The sequence below is a fragment of the Cyprinus carpio genome, chromosome B21 (assembly GCF_018340385.1).
Source record: "Cyprinus carpio isolate SPL01 chromosome B21, ASM1834038v1, whole genome shotgun sequence".
Taxonomy (NCBI): Eukaryota; Metazoa; Chordata; class Actinopteri; order Cypriniformes; family Cyprinidae; genus Cyprinus; species Cyprinus carpio.
Window position 1 is genome coordinate 2,752,572 of NC_056617.1, and position 15,583 is coordinate 2,768,154.

Below are 15,583 nucleotides of genomic sequence, written 5' to 3' on the forward strand. Positions count from 1 at the left end.
CCCAGAGAGGGGGAGCTGGGTGTCATGAGCTGGAAATGAAAACAAAAGGTGCCACCTTGAGGAACATCTATGGCACTGCCCAACTAGTGTCAATTTAGATTAGATCAGGCTATGTAGTCGTGCAAGATTTTTTTTTTTTTTTTTACAAATGTATTTATTTTTTTATTATGCTTTAAACAAAACAACACAGCAGTCAATATGAATCCAGGGGAACCAGAAAGAGAAAAAAAGAAAATTACAATCATACAGACATATGATACAGTACCTTTGTATCAAGATAGATCACAGATGTACAGTTTTTACTGTCATCTCAGATGGAACTAAAATTATTTTCCAGTTCCTTATAAACCACTGTGAAACAAGGCTTACACTTATGAATGTGAAACTCGACTCATAAAATAAAGATTAATGGTGATTCACATTATTAGAATTAAAATATCCCAAAACTTTTAAAATTTTCAAAATGCAAATTAAAATTAAACAGTACCTTTCCTTTGATAAACATAAAGACATAACTTTTTAACATGACTACAATGCTAGAAGATATACAGGTGCAAGATATTCAATATGAAGCAGAAACGGGCGAGTCATTTCTTAACTGGAACTTTAATGGTGCAGACAGATATGACGGCATATAATCACATTATTTACGTTTTTAATAGTCAGTAATGAAATGTAAAACAAATATGTTGTGGAAAAAAACATCAGTTCATCTTTAGTTTTTGCTAAAATACACATTTATATACAATATTAAAACTCATGTGATGCATATACAGTACTGGTTTGGTGATTTCATTAGTTTCTAAATTAACTGGTAGAAGTTCATTATTTTAACATTTTGCATGTCAGAATGGATACACGGCTAAATAAAATGTGTTACACACACACACACACCAGTCTCACACTATTTTTACTCTCTAAAGCATTAAAACATCTCCCAAAAAATGCCTTTTTTTAACTAGCATGCTATTCTATCTTTGACTTAATCTGAATATCAAACTGTTTAGGATGTGAAGACGCACTTCTGCAACGCTTTCTCATGTGAGTCCGCAGATTACTTGATCTGCTGAAGTTCCTCCCGCATGAAGAGCACTGATACGGTTTTTCTCCAGTATGAACTCTCTCGTGATCTTTCAGGGTTCCTGACTGAGTGAATCTCTTTTCACAGCGTGTGCACTTATAAGGTTTCTCTCCGGTGTGAATCATTTGATGCTGTTTGAGTGATTTGGCCGAGGTAAAGCTCTTCTCACACTCAAAGCACAGATGAGCTCTCACAGCGGCGTGCATCTTCTGATGCTCCTTTAAATGAAAAAACCTCTTTCCGCAGAGCGAACACAAGCACGGCTGCCTATCTTTATGAATCTTCAAGTGTCTCTGAAGGTGCGTGGCCAGGATGAAGGTTTTCTCGCACTGATCACAGCTAAAAGATCTCACTCCAGAGTGGAGGAGCTGGTGACTTTTGAGGACGTATGCGCTCGGGAAGCTCTTTCCACACTGAGGACACGCGTACGGACGCTCTCCGGTGTGGATCCTGGTGTGTTTGGTCAGGTCTCCTTTACATCTGAAGCTTCGTCCGCACAAGGCACGTGAAGGGCTTCTCTCCGGTGTGAATCAGCAGGTGCATTTTGAGGTGTTCGTTACGCATAAAACTCTTTCCACAATGAGGGCAGGTGCGAGTACTTTTTGTTCTTTGAGATCTTTTTTGTGAGGAACTAAAAGATTCTTGCCTTTGTTTCTTCTTGATATTCTCCTCCACTTCATTCAGTTCCATGACTTCTAAAATAAACACATCAGACTGTGTCATAATTCAAAATGGACAAATGTGTGATAAAACTGGAGGGTAACATGGTTAGAAATTGATTTTAAATGCATATTAGACACCAACCGGTTGGTTTGTTAGCGTTTGGATCGCTTAGGCTCTCATTATCCTCGAGTAAATTCCATTGTTTTTAATATCAAAATTTGGTCAGTTTCTCTTGCTTTTTGGAAACATTTCTTCTTCTTCATCTGTAGGAAGATTCAGTTAATTTTATCTCACATTGCATTACTGTATCTTAAACACAATGCTTTTGGAAAACAGAAAAAAATCATGCACAAAAGCTTACAGCATTTACAAAGAGTGATGCAAGCCACTTTCTAAAAGAATGAGTAAATATACCCAGATTAATAAACAAAAATCAATACAATATCAATGCATTCATCAAATCGAATTGGAAACTTGTTTCTGTCAAGGAATAAATAAATTTAAAAAGTTAATTACGTCAGTTTATCTTACAATTCTGACCTTTTCTCATAATTGTGAGTTTATATCTCGCAACTTCAAGTTATAAATTTATAACATTTCTTAATCCTGACTTTATCCTCTGAATTCTGACCACATCTCCCAATTCTGTTTATTTTCTGCCACTGAATTAAAAATAAAACAAGCCTAATTGTGACTTTTTATCTCACAGTTCAGACTTTTCTCCCACAGAAATACAAGATATAAACTTTTTATAAGATTCAGAGGGGGAAAAAAGTCAGAATTGTGAGATTAAAAAGTATCAATTTGCCTTCCTTTTATTTTTTTTAAATTTCATGTCGGAAACTTAGGTTCCAAACAATTCAATTTTGTAAGACAAATAAAAACACGACAAAAAAAGAAAATAAAATAATAAAACAAATACAATATAATTATCTAAAATAATATAATCACAGTAATATTATTTATAATGTATACTCAAAATAGAAAAATAAAAAATAGTTAATTTAACTTTAGGTATCCCTAATCCTATACATATTCATAACAACAGATAGCAGTACTGTTTATACTGCAGTGATTCTGTAATAAATACCAACCGCACACACCAGTTATGAATATCATCATAATCTTGAACTGTTAAAATATAACAACCAGCTCGCGTTAGACTCCAGCTGAAGATTTCACAAAGATCTCCTGTTGTTGTTGAAGAACCATACATTTCTTCTATTGTGGGAACACTGACGGATTGCTAACTAACCAAACAGTACGCCATCTACTGTACTGGAGTGGAAGAGAATGAAATCTGAACATGAGAGGTGATTATTTCCTGTAATTTATTCCCCATTATAACATTACGTGCATTAAAATCCTGCATTTTAAGCAGTCTAAAATAAACTACAGTTGTTATTGCATGTATGGTTGTGGTAGAATGGGAACCAGTTACATTTTAATACATGATTTGGGTGCCTGTGATGAATTATGATGCAAAAAAAAAAAAAAAAAAAAATGAGGGAGGTTGCTTTGCACACGACGTATTATAAATAAAAATAACAATTCATAGCTGATCTCAACACTGACTTCTAAATATAATCTTTGTACTTTTTATGATGTTTATGATTTTGAAAGTCCAGATTTTGAGATGATTTATACATAAAAAAAAAAAATCAATAATTTAAATTAAAACATCATAAACATCAACAACATTAATTGGTTGCTATGTATCCAGCTGCTTTGAGTCAGAATGTTCTCGCAAGGTCCTAGAAAACTCATTGAAAAGTTTTCTTTCACTAACATTGATGGAACATTTGTTCAAAGATATCTGGTGTTTAATAACATTCACAAAAACATCGGCACAAAACCAATTTTTTATACATCGTTCATGGAACAAGCATCTGCTAAATGCATGAATGTAAATGAACCTTGCTTTAAACCAAAAAGCATTTCATTTGCATGTATTGTAAATATAAAAGTCTACATAAAAATATGTAATTTAGGTTTAAATTCACAACTCTGGAAAAGTATTATGTCCATATTTACATCTGTGTGTGACAGAAAAATGAACATTTATAGAAACAACAGAACACCTGGCTTATATTTCCACATGCTGTGAGATGAAATGAATGGGTTTCAGTGCAAGAGAAGACGGTCCCAGTCTCAGTGCATCAGCTTTCTGCAACTACTGCAGACTAACGAAGATGTTAAAAATGGAGATTTAATAGCCTAAGGTTGCTTTTGATTGACAAATGGAATGAAAAGCTTCCCCACAAACCCATCCAAAAGCATTGCATCACTTGCTCAGCCAAGGATGCTCTGCAGTGAATGGGTGCCATCAGAATGAGAGTCCAAACAGCTGATAAAAACATCACAATAATCCACAAGCAATCTATTAATTAACGACTTGTGAAGAAAGTCTATCATTAAGGTGTTTTTAACTTTATAAAATTGCTTCTGGGTAAAATACAAGTCCTTTATCAATAATATATGACCCTGGAGCACAAAACCTCATAAGTAGCACAGGTGTATTTGTAGCAATAGCCAGCATTACACTGTATGGATTTTTCTTTTATGCCAAAAATCATTAGGATATTAAGTAAAGATCATGTTCCATCACGATATCTTGTGAATTTCCTCCCATAAATATATCAAAACTTATTTTGTGATTAGTAATATGCATTGCTAAGAATTCATTTGGACAACTTTAAAGGCCATTTTCTCAGTATTTTGATTTTTTTTTTTATCTCAGTCAAATATTGTCCTATCCTATCAAACCACACATCAAAGGAAAGCTATTTATTCAGCTTTCAGATGATGTATGCATTTCAATTTCAAAAAATGTAGCCTTATGACTGGTTTTGTGCTCCAGGGTCACATATTGCTTTCTCCAGTAGTAAGGTGTCTGGTCTGAATCAGGAGAGAAATCTTCACAGATCAAACACATTTACAAGCCAAACCCGTCCAGAACAGCTACAAACAAATATGTGGGAGAGACAACAGGAGATGGACTGCAGGAAGCATTACTATCTATTATGGACTTATGGTTAAAACACCTTGATGGATTTGTTTCTTACAAACACGCAGCTTTTCTCTTCTCCAGATGTTAACTGATGGACTGGAGTGGTGTGGATTACTTGTGGATTATTGTGATGTTTTTATCAGCTGTTTGGACTCTCATTCTGACGGCACCCATTCACTGCAGAGGATCTATTGGTGAGACACTGATGCAATGCTACATTTCTCCAAATCTGATGTAGAAACAAACTCATCCTAATCTTGAATGCCCTGAGAGTGATTATTTTTTCAGCAAATTTTTATTCTTGGGTGAACTATTCCTTTAAAGTGATGGACAACAACTTCGGACAACGCTTTCTAACATGAGTCAATAGTTTACTTGAATGTGTGAAGCTCCTCTCACATGAACAGCACTGATACGGCTTCTCTCCTGTATGCAATCTCTCATGCGCTCTCAAATGTCCCGACTGAATGAAACCCTTTCCACAATGTGAGCAAATGTACGGTTTCTCTCCGGTATGAATCCTCTGATGTCGTCTCAAGGAATCGGCCGTATTAAAGGCATTTCCACACTCGGAGCATTTATGAGGTCTCCCACCGATATGCATTTTCTGGTGCTCGACAAAATAGTCCAATTGTGAAAAACTCTTCCCGCAGAAAGAGCACAAGTGCGGCTTCTGGTTTGCATGCGTCTTCAGATGTCTTTTCAACAGTTTGGCTAAAATAAAATTCTTGTCGCACTGATCGCAGCTGAACGACTTCACTCCGGAGTGAGAGCGCAGATGGTGTTTGAGGATGCTGGTGGACGTGAAGCTCCGTCCGCACTGAGGACACGTGAAGGGCTTTTCTCCAGAGTGAACGCGCAGGTGTCTGTTAAGGTTTGCTTTCTGCGTAAAACTCTTTTCACACTGAATGCACATGAACGGTCTCTCTCCGGTGTGGATCCGTATGTGTTTATTAAGGTCTCCTTTATGTGGGAAACTCTTTCCGCACTGCGGGCAGATGAAATAATTTTTGCCTCCTGATTTGTCTCCAGCTGTGAAGTGATGCTGATGCTGCTTCTCCTCCACTTCATTCGCTTCCATCAGGTCTAAAATGAAGACATGGAATTGTTCAATTCAATTTCAGAGGATCGATCAAACGATCGAATAAAGACGGATCAATTAAAAGTGAATTTAAAGGTAGGAATGCCATTCAAATATTTCTTTTTAGGTTTTATTTTAATATTATATAATGCTATAATGTACAAAAACACCAGGAAACTGTGAAATTCTATAATGATAATAATACTAATGTTATCTTATTATTGTTATTAATTATTAATATTAGCTATCAAATGATGAATTAAATATTAATATTTAATGACAGGAAGGCCTTTAAAAGATTAATCCTTATGTTATATATTTAGTATAATATATTTTTATGACGGTCAATTCATATAATAATAATAATAATAACAACAATAATGTTACATATATTTCTTCTTTTTAACTAATAATATTAGTTGTCAATTTATACATTATATAATAAAAACATAATTTAATGGCAAGAAGGCCATTATTTTTAAGTGACATTTTTAAGCATTATGTAATAATGCATATTTACAAAAACACTAGACACTGTCAAATTATAATGTTATGTTATTCGTCTTTATTATTAATATTAGCTGTTAAATTATAAATTACATAATAATAACAACAAAATGTATTGGCAGATAAACCACTGATGTTTTTTTGTATTAAAATACAAAAAAAGTATATATTTACATTACAAAAACACTGGAAGCTGTCAAATCTTAAAACAATTTAATTAAAAATGTATTAATTACTACTACTAATAAAATTATATATATAATTAATATGCCCATTATTAGTATTTGTAGTCAAATTATAAGTTACATAATAATAATACAATAATTATAACATTCTATGTGTAATAAGTTATTAATAATAATAACAACAATTATTATTATTTACATAATTTGACAGCAGCACACATTTTAAAGCCAGTAGTTAATGTTCCTCAGCAGTCATTAATAAAGAAGCAATAATAAACTCTGACCTATTTGTTCCTCAGTATCTTCTTGTTTAATTCTGCAGGGTTCAGGAGCACTTGTGTTCTCAGTCTCCTCTTTAATAAACTCCATCTTTACAGCAGGCTGTCATCAGGAGCTCAGCTGAAGTAACGTTAGTTCCTCCTGTCTGAGGCGCGTCTTCTTCTCATGCTGGTAGGAGGAGTAACATGTTCTCCAGCGTTACACCCTCACAGTGCGTCTCCGTGTCCACGCTTTACTGCCGGGAAAGAGTCCGCTGGAGCGCGGTTATACGAAATCGAACGCGTTTTGAAAAGATTCGAAAGAACAGATGTTTACATTCGACGCCGAAGATTCGAAGCCATGAACACGTGATCTATGACGTTCGACATCACAGTCAGCTGAAAACCACGTGACTGTTTCAGTCTCTGGATAAAAGCGACACAGGTACAGAAACAACTGATAAATTAATACAAAATATTGCTTGAAATAAAATAAACATAAACTGAAGTATAAAAAAGCTTAAGTAAAAAGTATTTTTTTTTATTTAGTTTTGCCTTGATGTACTAAAATAACTGAAACTAAAACTGAAAAAATATACACATTTATAATACACATTAAAAACAAACAAATAAAAATTACAAAACCACAGAATTACTAAAATGCAAAAATTATTAAAGATGAAGATGGGAAATATGAAAATTAATAATATGAAAAACTATTCAAAATATAAAAACAGCTATAAAATAATACTGCTTTGGATAAATGCTGCATGTTAATTAAATGTATTTTTTGTTTACATAATATTCAGAATATATATATATATATATAGTATATATATATATATATATATATATATATATATATATATATATAAATATAAATAATAATAAACACGATTATATGTTCCATGACTTTAAGGATTTTTTGTTTTAAATAGTTTATTTACAAATAGTTTGCGATATTTTCAGAAGAAACAAACTGTATGGAGTTAAATATTACAGGGCTGACAATATAAAACTCATTTCTAATAATGACCTTGACCAGCAAATATCATCACAACACAACTAATTCTTCACAGTTAATATTTTTGTACTTTATGGACAGAAAAAAACCCAGATAAAAATAATCACTGCCTTCCCATAAATTTAACCATAAATAAACATTGCTAAAACTTTAAGAAAGCTTGACTTCTGTTATGATGATAAAGTATCAGGCCTATTCATTTCAATAAATTAATTTATACATTTAAAATAGGGAAATACTAGCATATAACGGGTCTGAACCGAAAGCTGGGTTTCCCCTTTTTGTGAACATAAAGCTAAAGTAACTATTTTTCTCTCTCTAAAAATAACCAAACTGACCTATTAATGTGATAATATATTTTCATGCATGCTGTAACAGAGTAAATTTCTAACGCTCTTAGTTTACAGACATACAGCACATATAGAATAATCCTGTGATTTAATAAAAAATGAAGTAAAGTCTTTCTGCAGATGTCACTGCATCAGTTTTCATCATCTTGGGTCGTCTTGTACGTGTCAGGTCGATGTTTTTTCACATGAGCCGGCAGATTCCTTGCTGTGCTAAAACTCCTTCCACAAAGTGAGCAGTAGTATGGCTTCTGTCCCGTATGAACCCTCTCGTGTTGTCTCAGGTGTCCGGACTGAGTGAAACTCTTGCCACACTCGCAGCAGGTGTACGGTTTCTCTCCGGTGTGAATCCTGCGGTGCCGTTTCAAAGCGTCGGCTGAATTAAAAGCGTTCCCGCACTCGAAGCACTCGTGAGGTCTCGCTCCGCCGTGTGTCTTCTGATGCTTTTTCAAACAGTCCAGCTGAGAAAAGCTCTTTCCGCAGAGAGAACACAAGTAGGGTTTGAAATCTGCATGAATGAGCATGTGTCTTTTCAGGTGCGACGGCAAAATAAAAGTCTTTCCACACTGATGGCAGTGAAAGGATCTGACTCCGGAGTGAGAGCGCAGGTGTTTTCTGAGACCGTCTGCCAGTGTGAAGCTCTTCCCGCACTCAGCGCAGGTGAACGGCTTTTCTCCCGTGTGGATCCGCACGTGTCTGTCCAGATCTCCTTTACGGGTGAAACTCTTCTCACAGTGAGGGCAGGGGAGAAAACGGCTAGATCTTGCTCTCGGAGCACTTTTCTGAGAAAAATCACTTTCAAGCGAAGATTTTTCTCCGATTATGAAATTATTAGGTATACCCTCCAATTCAATCATTTCCAACAGATCTGAAATGCAGAAATACACAGAAATCAAGCTAATTTCTTTCTGTCTGTCTATCTATCTATCTATCTATCTATCTATCTATCTATCTATCTATCTATAATCTGTAACCATAAAAATTCTTTAATAAAAATTAAAGTTTTAAAAATTAAAAAAAATAATAATAATTTTGTCTTGATTAACATTTCTAGTTTTTGTTATCTTTTCTGTGTTAAGCATCAAGCATTATTATTATTATTATTATTATTATTATTATTATTATTATTTAGATGCATTATTATGTCAGTTTATTTTTAGCACTTGCCTTATATTACTGGTTATTTTACAGCTCTTTTAATTTACATTTAGTCATAGTCATTTTATCCAAAGTGACTTACAAATGAGGGGAAGAAGCAATCAAAACCAACAAAAGAGCAATGATATGTCTTGGTTAGCCTAACATAGTACATGTAGCAAGGGCTTTTTCTAATAAAAAGAAAACAAGTAGATAGCATAGAAAAATAACAGGGAACGCTAATGTAAGAAGGTCTTTTTTATTTTTATTTTTCATAAAGATTAAACAAGTCAAACGAGCAGAGAATGCTATTTTTTTCTGTTTGAATGTGTCAGATAATGCTTCAGATCTGCTGAAGGTGTGTGATCTGAATGTTCTTCATCAGAGACAGACTCGAACCTGTTTGTTGCTCGGGATCTTCTTCATTCACTCTGCAGGTTTCTGGATCACTCATGTCCTCGTTCTCCTCTAACATGCCATGCAGATGTTTGTCAGCTCTTGTTTCTTCACTTTCCCCAGCACCTACAGCTGTTGTTCAGCGTTACTCTTCTTCTTCTTTGATTTCTACTGTAATAACAGTGCATTTCTGCCATCTAATGGGCTGGAATGTGAAGTGGGCTTTCATTTATATTTCATGATAGTATTGGTAGCATTACTGGCAGTGGCACCTCATTTTTATTGCAGTTCCCCTTTTTTATATATCATTTTTGACTGCGTATTGACAGTATGACAATATTGCATGCAAAGCAATAATTCTAATATATCCTAGCTAGTACTTTGAAATTGCAAATCTCTGTATTTATCTTTAGTTGTTATTGTTGTTGTTTCACCTTAACTATATTTAGTTTGACTTGTAACAGTTTAACATGCTGAATAATAAATAATATTAGTGAACCGTCAAAGCAGCTTTTTATTAGACCTATTTCACTTCTGGAACCTCAAGCTCATTACGGGATATTTTATCCTTTTAGGACAAAATAAATCACGTGACTGAGCCATGCATGTTCAAAATAAACGTCGAAAACATATTCATATATAAATATATTTTCACAGGACTTTACATGGATGTATGGATGCGCCATCGTGTGGTAAACATGGAAAATACAGGGACGTTTAATAAGACATCTACTGATATAAAAATCTTTAGAAATGTATATCATTTTAAATGCTCGAATAATTTGAATTGACATAAAACAAGTTATGTGATTCCTGCTCAAAGAGTACGTGATCTTTAGCTGATGTAGGTGCCACTTTTAACCACGAGATGGAGGCAGCGCACTTTAACTTCATTCCCTTTAAAGTATTTTATTACAGCAACATGCATGCTGTATTTTTGTTTTACACTACAAATAGTGTTTTAATTTGGAAAATGAACACTAGTTCGTCACAGAAGAGTTGTAGCTTATATTAAAATCACTGTCTGTATGAATTACATTTATTATTTTAGGATACATTAGCATCATTGGCCCATGTATGTTCTTTGCATTGTTTTGTGCATCTTACTTCCTTTTCTGACTCCCCTGCTTTGCAAACCTGTTAATGATTATAGAATATGAGGAGGAACCTGTCCAGCATCCTGATATGAATCATTTTAATCGGAACGGCATATAGTGGGGTCCAAAATTCTATTCCACTTTTTAAACAATAAAAACACTAACAGCAGCAGCTACAATAAGCATTTTTAGTGAACTTTTGATAATTTTGCATGTCATCTTTTAACTCTTTGCAGCAACATGCAAAACTAAGCACTTTGGGACCCACAATAACTGAATAGAACAAGAGAACTGAAGAGAACTTTAGAACACTGAATAGAACCACAGAACAGTAAACAGAAATGCAAACTGTCTCAAAGGTCACCAGCAAGTAAAAAGCAAACAGGAGGGAGACACCAATTAAAGGAATCAGGAAGAGGTTTCCAGCACTATTTTGAAATCCTTTACGAAAGATCACCTTCATGCTGCATTTGTTTTCAGTTTCCTTGTTCCTTATTTATTGATCCAGAGGCTCTTCAGCAGCTGTTTTATTCGTAAGGCCATATTTTACTGTGGTTATATCAGAAGGGTTGGGTTTGACGCCCTTCTCATGAACAGGACATTAATATTTCTCATAAAGACAAATCTTTTAAAGAAAGTAAACTCTGCTGGGAAACATTTACTCTTATTACCAAAGCATGACTAGGCAGCTTTGTATTTGTATGTATATGTGAATGCATAATATGAATAATATGAATATATATATTGGCTTGCTTCCCTCAACTGAAAATATATCTAAAGAAAGAAAGAAAGATCAGATATTATTTTTCAATCTAAGAAATGGATTTAGAGCAGGTCCATCAGGCTCATGTTTTGGCCTGGTCAGAGTCCAGATTTGAACCCTATAAAGAATATTTGGTCTCACATTAAACTACAACTGGAGGATATTTTTCAACAAGGCCCACTCACGAGCCGTTTGAACCCATTAATGCTTAGTGGAACAATAATGACCGTTCTTCCTGTAAAAAGCTGCCTGCAAATTAAAGGGGTCATATGATGCTGCTAAAATAAACATTATTTTGTGTATTTGGTGTAATGCAATGTGTTTATGCGGTTTAAGGTTCAAAAAAACACATTATTTTCCATATAATGTACATTATTGTTTCTCCCTTATGCCCCGCCTTTCTAAAAACGCGTAGATTTTGACAAAGCTCATCGTTCTGGAAAAGTGAGGTGTGCTCTGATTGGCCAGCTATCCAGTGCGTTGTGATTGGCTGAATGCTTCAAGTGTGTGATGGAAATGTTACGCCCCTTAACATACTATGATGCCGTCCCCAGGCCAGCAGCACGAGACTCAGTCCAGCTGCTCTGCTCGTGCACATCCTTTTTTATGCGTTGCGTTGTGTATCGTGCTGCGTAAACATAAAACCATGTCTGCATTTGTGATCTGAGAAACAACAAGCCTACTCTACACTGCTAGAAACCCGCGTTTGAATCATCATTGGCAAATTATTTAAATATAAAAAATGCACCTACAGGCTTTGAGTCGGAAGCGCCAGACTGTCCTTGCAAAGTTTGAACTGCCCCACTTTATAGAAACAGCCTTGTGCCACAGACACATTGTAGGCTACTGTTTCAGGAAACCGTCCTCATCCTCCATAAAATGTGCTGCACACATCTGAATATTTGTGTTGAACTGTTCTGGAACAGTGTTGAAATACAACTTAACCACTGATTTCTAGTTGTGTCCTCTTTTGGAAGGCCAAACAAAGTAGTTTCAATTTCACAATGAAACACAGCATCTCCATGACATGGCAGCGGCGGCAACAGTGAGAATAAAAGTTACACCTTCTTCCTCTGCGTGAACATTTGGGCGGCATTATGCAAATCTTCCCACACAGTGACGTAGACACGTTGGGGTGTGTTAGAATGAGCCGTTTTAGGGGGGTGTGGTTGACCCTTAACTTTTATAAAGAATATCTCTTTGGATTTGAGACTTTAGTCTTTGCAACTTTACAGATCTTCTTTATGCACCAAGAGCTTGTAACACTCCAAAGAGAAAGGAAAAATTGAAATCGCATCATATGACCCCTTTAACATACACGGCTTAAACATTTAAAGAAAACAAACCAAAGGCTATTCCATGCTAAGTTACTTTACTAGTTGCTAAGTTATTTTTATTGCAATTCTTGGTAAAGGACCATTAAAAGCTAAATATTTAGCTTTTTTTTTTGCTTGGCCTATTTATTTATTTATTCATTTATTTTTTGTGATTTTGCATCTTTTTTTTTCTTCAGTTTAACGCATTAAAAATATTTTAAGCAATTTACGCAACATCCTTTTTTCCTGGAATCCTTTGGCTGGCGTTACAGTAGACTATGAACACGCTAATGTTACCAATTTATTTTTATTTGTGCAGTTCTTGCTAAATGGTAAAATGCGCACCATTAAAAGCTAAATATTAAGCCTTTTTTTTGCTTGGCCTATTATTTTTTTTCTTTTTGCTTTTTTTTCAGTTTAACGCATTACAAATATTAAACACAATTAACGCACAATCCTTTTTTTCCTGGCATCCTTTGGCTAACATTACCGAAAGGCTATAGGAACACACTATCAAGCACGATAAGACGCAAAAGAGAAGTTAATTCAGTTCTGGCGCAATCTGAAGCAGCTCTCTGTAAACACAGGCATCTGACACGTGCATGCGCACAGGAAGCCGCTTAGACCAGTAGCATAGTAGACTCAGTGATACTGGCTTTCATTAATAATATGCTGATTAGTAAAAAGATGCCATTAAACACATATTTAAAATATACCATCTTTTTGTTGTTTCTACATTAATTTGGAGATTCAATGTAAAATTACTAGCCCAAAAACTGCCCATAGACTGAAGAAACAATTATAAATGTATGTTTTTATTCCCCCTGCATGTCCACCAGAGGTTAAGAGAGGTCAGAAATGAGTCGCCTGGAAAGCACCGTTGAGTCCCATCTGATCGTAAACAGGCCTGAGGTTACATGTGTTGTCCACTACACACTTTATACACACAAACCTGGAAGTTAGCCATCACAATCAGCTGGCTGAATCTGGTGCATTATTTCAAATGGGGAATTCAATTTCATTTTATGGACAACACTGAATTACAAAATGACTTATATATTATATATTGTGACTAAAACAAGCACTTAAAAGGAGGAACAAACTTCTAGCTAAATCTGATTATAGTAACACTGGTGGATGTGAAGAGAAATGAAAGAAGTAAATGATGCAAAAATAGCATCATAGCACATTCTTATCAGCAAATATATCAGCAACAATGAATCATTTTCCTCAGTAACATTCAATAGGAAAGCAAAAGCTTCATCCAGTTAAAAGAATATTCACTGGAAAATAAAACTGGCTTAACATGTCCTCAACCTCAGGCTATCTTAGATGTACATGAGTATATTTTTTTATGGGAACAGATTTGGAAAATGTAGCACTGTCTCAGCAATGGATGCTTTGCAGTGAATGGGTGCCGTCAGAATGGGAGTCCAAAGAGCTGATAAAAACATCACAATAATCCACAAGTAATCTACACCACTCCAGTCCATCAGTTAACATCTGGAGAAGAAAAAAGCTGAAACAAATCATTCATTTAGACATATTTTAATTGCTTTGACATTGCTTCTTGCCAAAATGCAAGTTCTATGTCCATAATATTGCTTTTAAGTTGTCTCATCTGAATCAGGAGAGAAATCCTCCTGATTCAGCACCGTTTACAAACCAAAACAGCTCTAAACAATTATGTGACCCTGGAGCACAAAACCAGTCATAAGGGTCAATTTTTTGAAATTGAGATTTATACATCATCTGAAAGCTGAATAAATAAGCTTTCAAATTATGTATGGTTTGTTAGGAGGACAATATTTGGCTGAGATACAACTATTTGAAAATCTGGAATCTGAGGATCATCTTTAAAGTTGTCCAAATGTTCTTAGCCATGCATATTACTAATCAAAAATTAAGTTTTGATATATTTACGGTAGGAAATTTACAGAATATCTTCATGGAACATGATCTTTACTTAATATCCTAATGATTTTTGGCATGAAAGAAAGATCTATAATTTTAACCCATACAATGTATTTTTGGCTATTGCTACAAATATACCCCAGCGACTTAAAGGGATAGTTCACCCAAAAATGAAAATTATGTCATTAATTACTCACCCTCATGTCGTTCCAAACCCGTAAGACCTCCGTTCATCTTCGGAACACAGTATAAGATATTTTAGATTTAGTCCGAGAGCTTTCTGTTCCTCCATTGAAAATGTATGTACGGTATACTGTCCATGTCCAGAAAGGTAATAAAAACATCTTCAAAGTAGTCCATGTGACATCAGAGGGTCCGTTAGAATTTGTTGAAGCATCGAAAATACATTTTGGTCCAAAAATAACAAAAATTACGACTTTATTCAGCATTTTCATGAATGGAGGTCTTACGGGTTTGGAACGACATGAGGGTGAGTCATTAATGACATAATTTTAATATTTGGGTGAACTAACCCTTTAAGACTGGTTTTGTGGTCCAGGGTCAAATATGTGGATGTATTTTGATGTGAGAGACAACATGAGATGGACTTTTTCACTGAAGGAAGCACGATTGGATTATGGACTTGTATTTCAGCAAGAAGAAAATGGTTTAAAGATAAAATCATGGTAATGATGCATTTGTTTCTAAACTTGCAGCTTTTGGCTTCTCAAGACATTAACTGATGGACTGGAGTGGTGTGGATAACTTGTGGATTATTGTGATGTTTTTATCAGCTGTTTGGACT

General features: G+C 34.8%; 2 protein-coding genes and 1 pseudogene across 2 annotated transcripts; all 3 read right to left on the reverse strand.

Annotated features, from left to right (window-relative positions):
• Nucleotides 1-167: 167 nt before the first annotated feature.
• On the reverse strand, nt 168-2,999 carry LOC109061021 (annotated as a pseudogene).
• Nucleotides 3,000-4,955: 1,956 nt separating this feature from the next.
• LOC109104338 (gastrula zinc finger protein XlCGF52.1-like) lies at nt 4,956-7,288 on the reverse strand. The gene is made up of 2 exons (XM_042748236.1): nt 6,812-7,288; nt 4,956-5,840 (listed from the first exon to the last, which is right to left on the reverse strand). Exons 1-2 carry the CDS (start codon nt 6,894-6,896, stop codon nt 5,065-5,067), a joined length of 861 nt encoding a protein of 286 aa, XP_042604170.1. The 5' UTR covers nt 6,897-7,288; the 3' UTR covers nt 4,956-5,064.
• A 394-nt stretch (nt 7,289-7,682) lies between these two features.
• Nucleotides 7,683-9,863, reverse strand: si:ch211-241b2.4 (C2H2-type zinc finger protein). Its single transcript, XM_042748237.1, has 2 exons — nt 9,692-9,863; nt 7,683-9,023 (listed from the first exon to the last, which is right to left on the reverse strand). Exons 1-2 carry the CDS (start codon nt 9,765-9,767, stop codon nt 8,290-8,292), a joined length of 810 nt encoding a protein of 269 aa, XP_042604171.1. The 5' UTR covers nt 9,768-9,863; the 3' UTR covers nt 7,683-8,289.
• Between the last annotated feature and the right edge of the window lie 5,720 nt (nt 9,864-15,583).

What these genes read in the sequence shown, in the direction of transcription:
- LOC109104338 (XM_042748236.1), bottom strand. Translation starts at nt 6,896, where the DNA reads ATGGAGTTTATTAAAGAGGAGACTGAGAACACAAGTGCTCCTGAACCC. An exon ending in AGATACTGAGGAACAAATAG is followed by an intron (nt 5,841 to 6,811) that starts GTCAGAGTTTAT and finishes TCTTCATTTTAG; the next exon opens with ACCTGATGGAAGCGAATGAA.
- si:ch211-241b2.4 (XM_042748237.1), bottom strand. Translation starts at nt 9,767, where the DNA reads ATGTTAGAGGAGAACGAGGACATGAGTGATCCAGAAACCTGCAGAGTG. An exon ending in AGATCCCGAGCAACAAACAG is followed by an intron (nt 9,024 to 9,691) that starts GTTCGAGTCTGT and finishes TCTGCATTTCAG; the next exon opens with ATCTGTTGGAAATGATTGAA.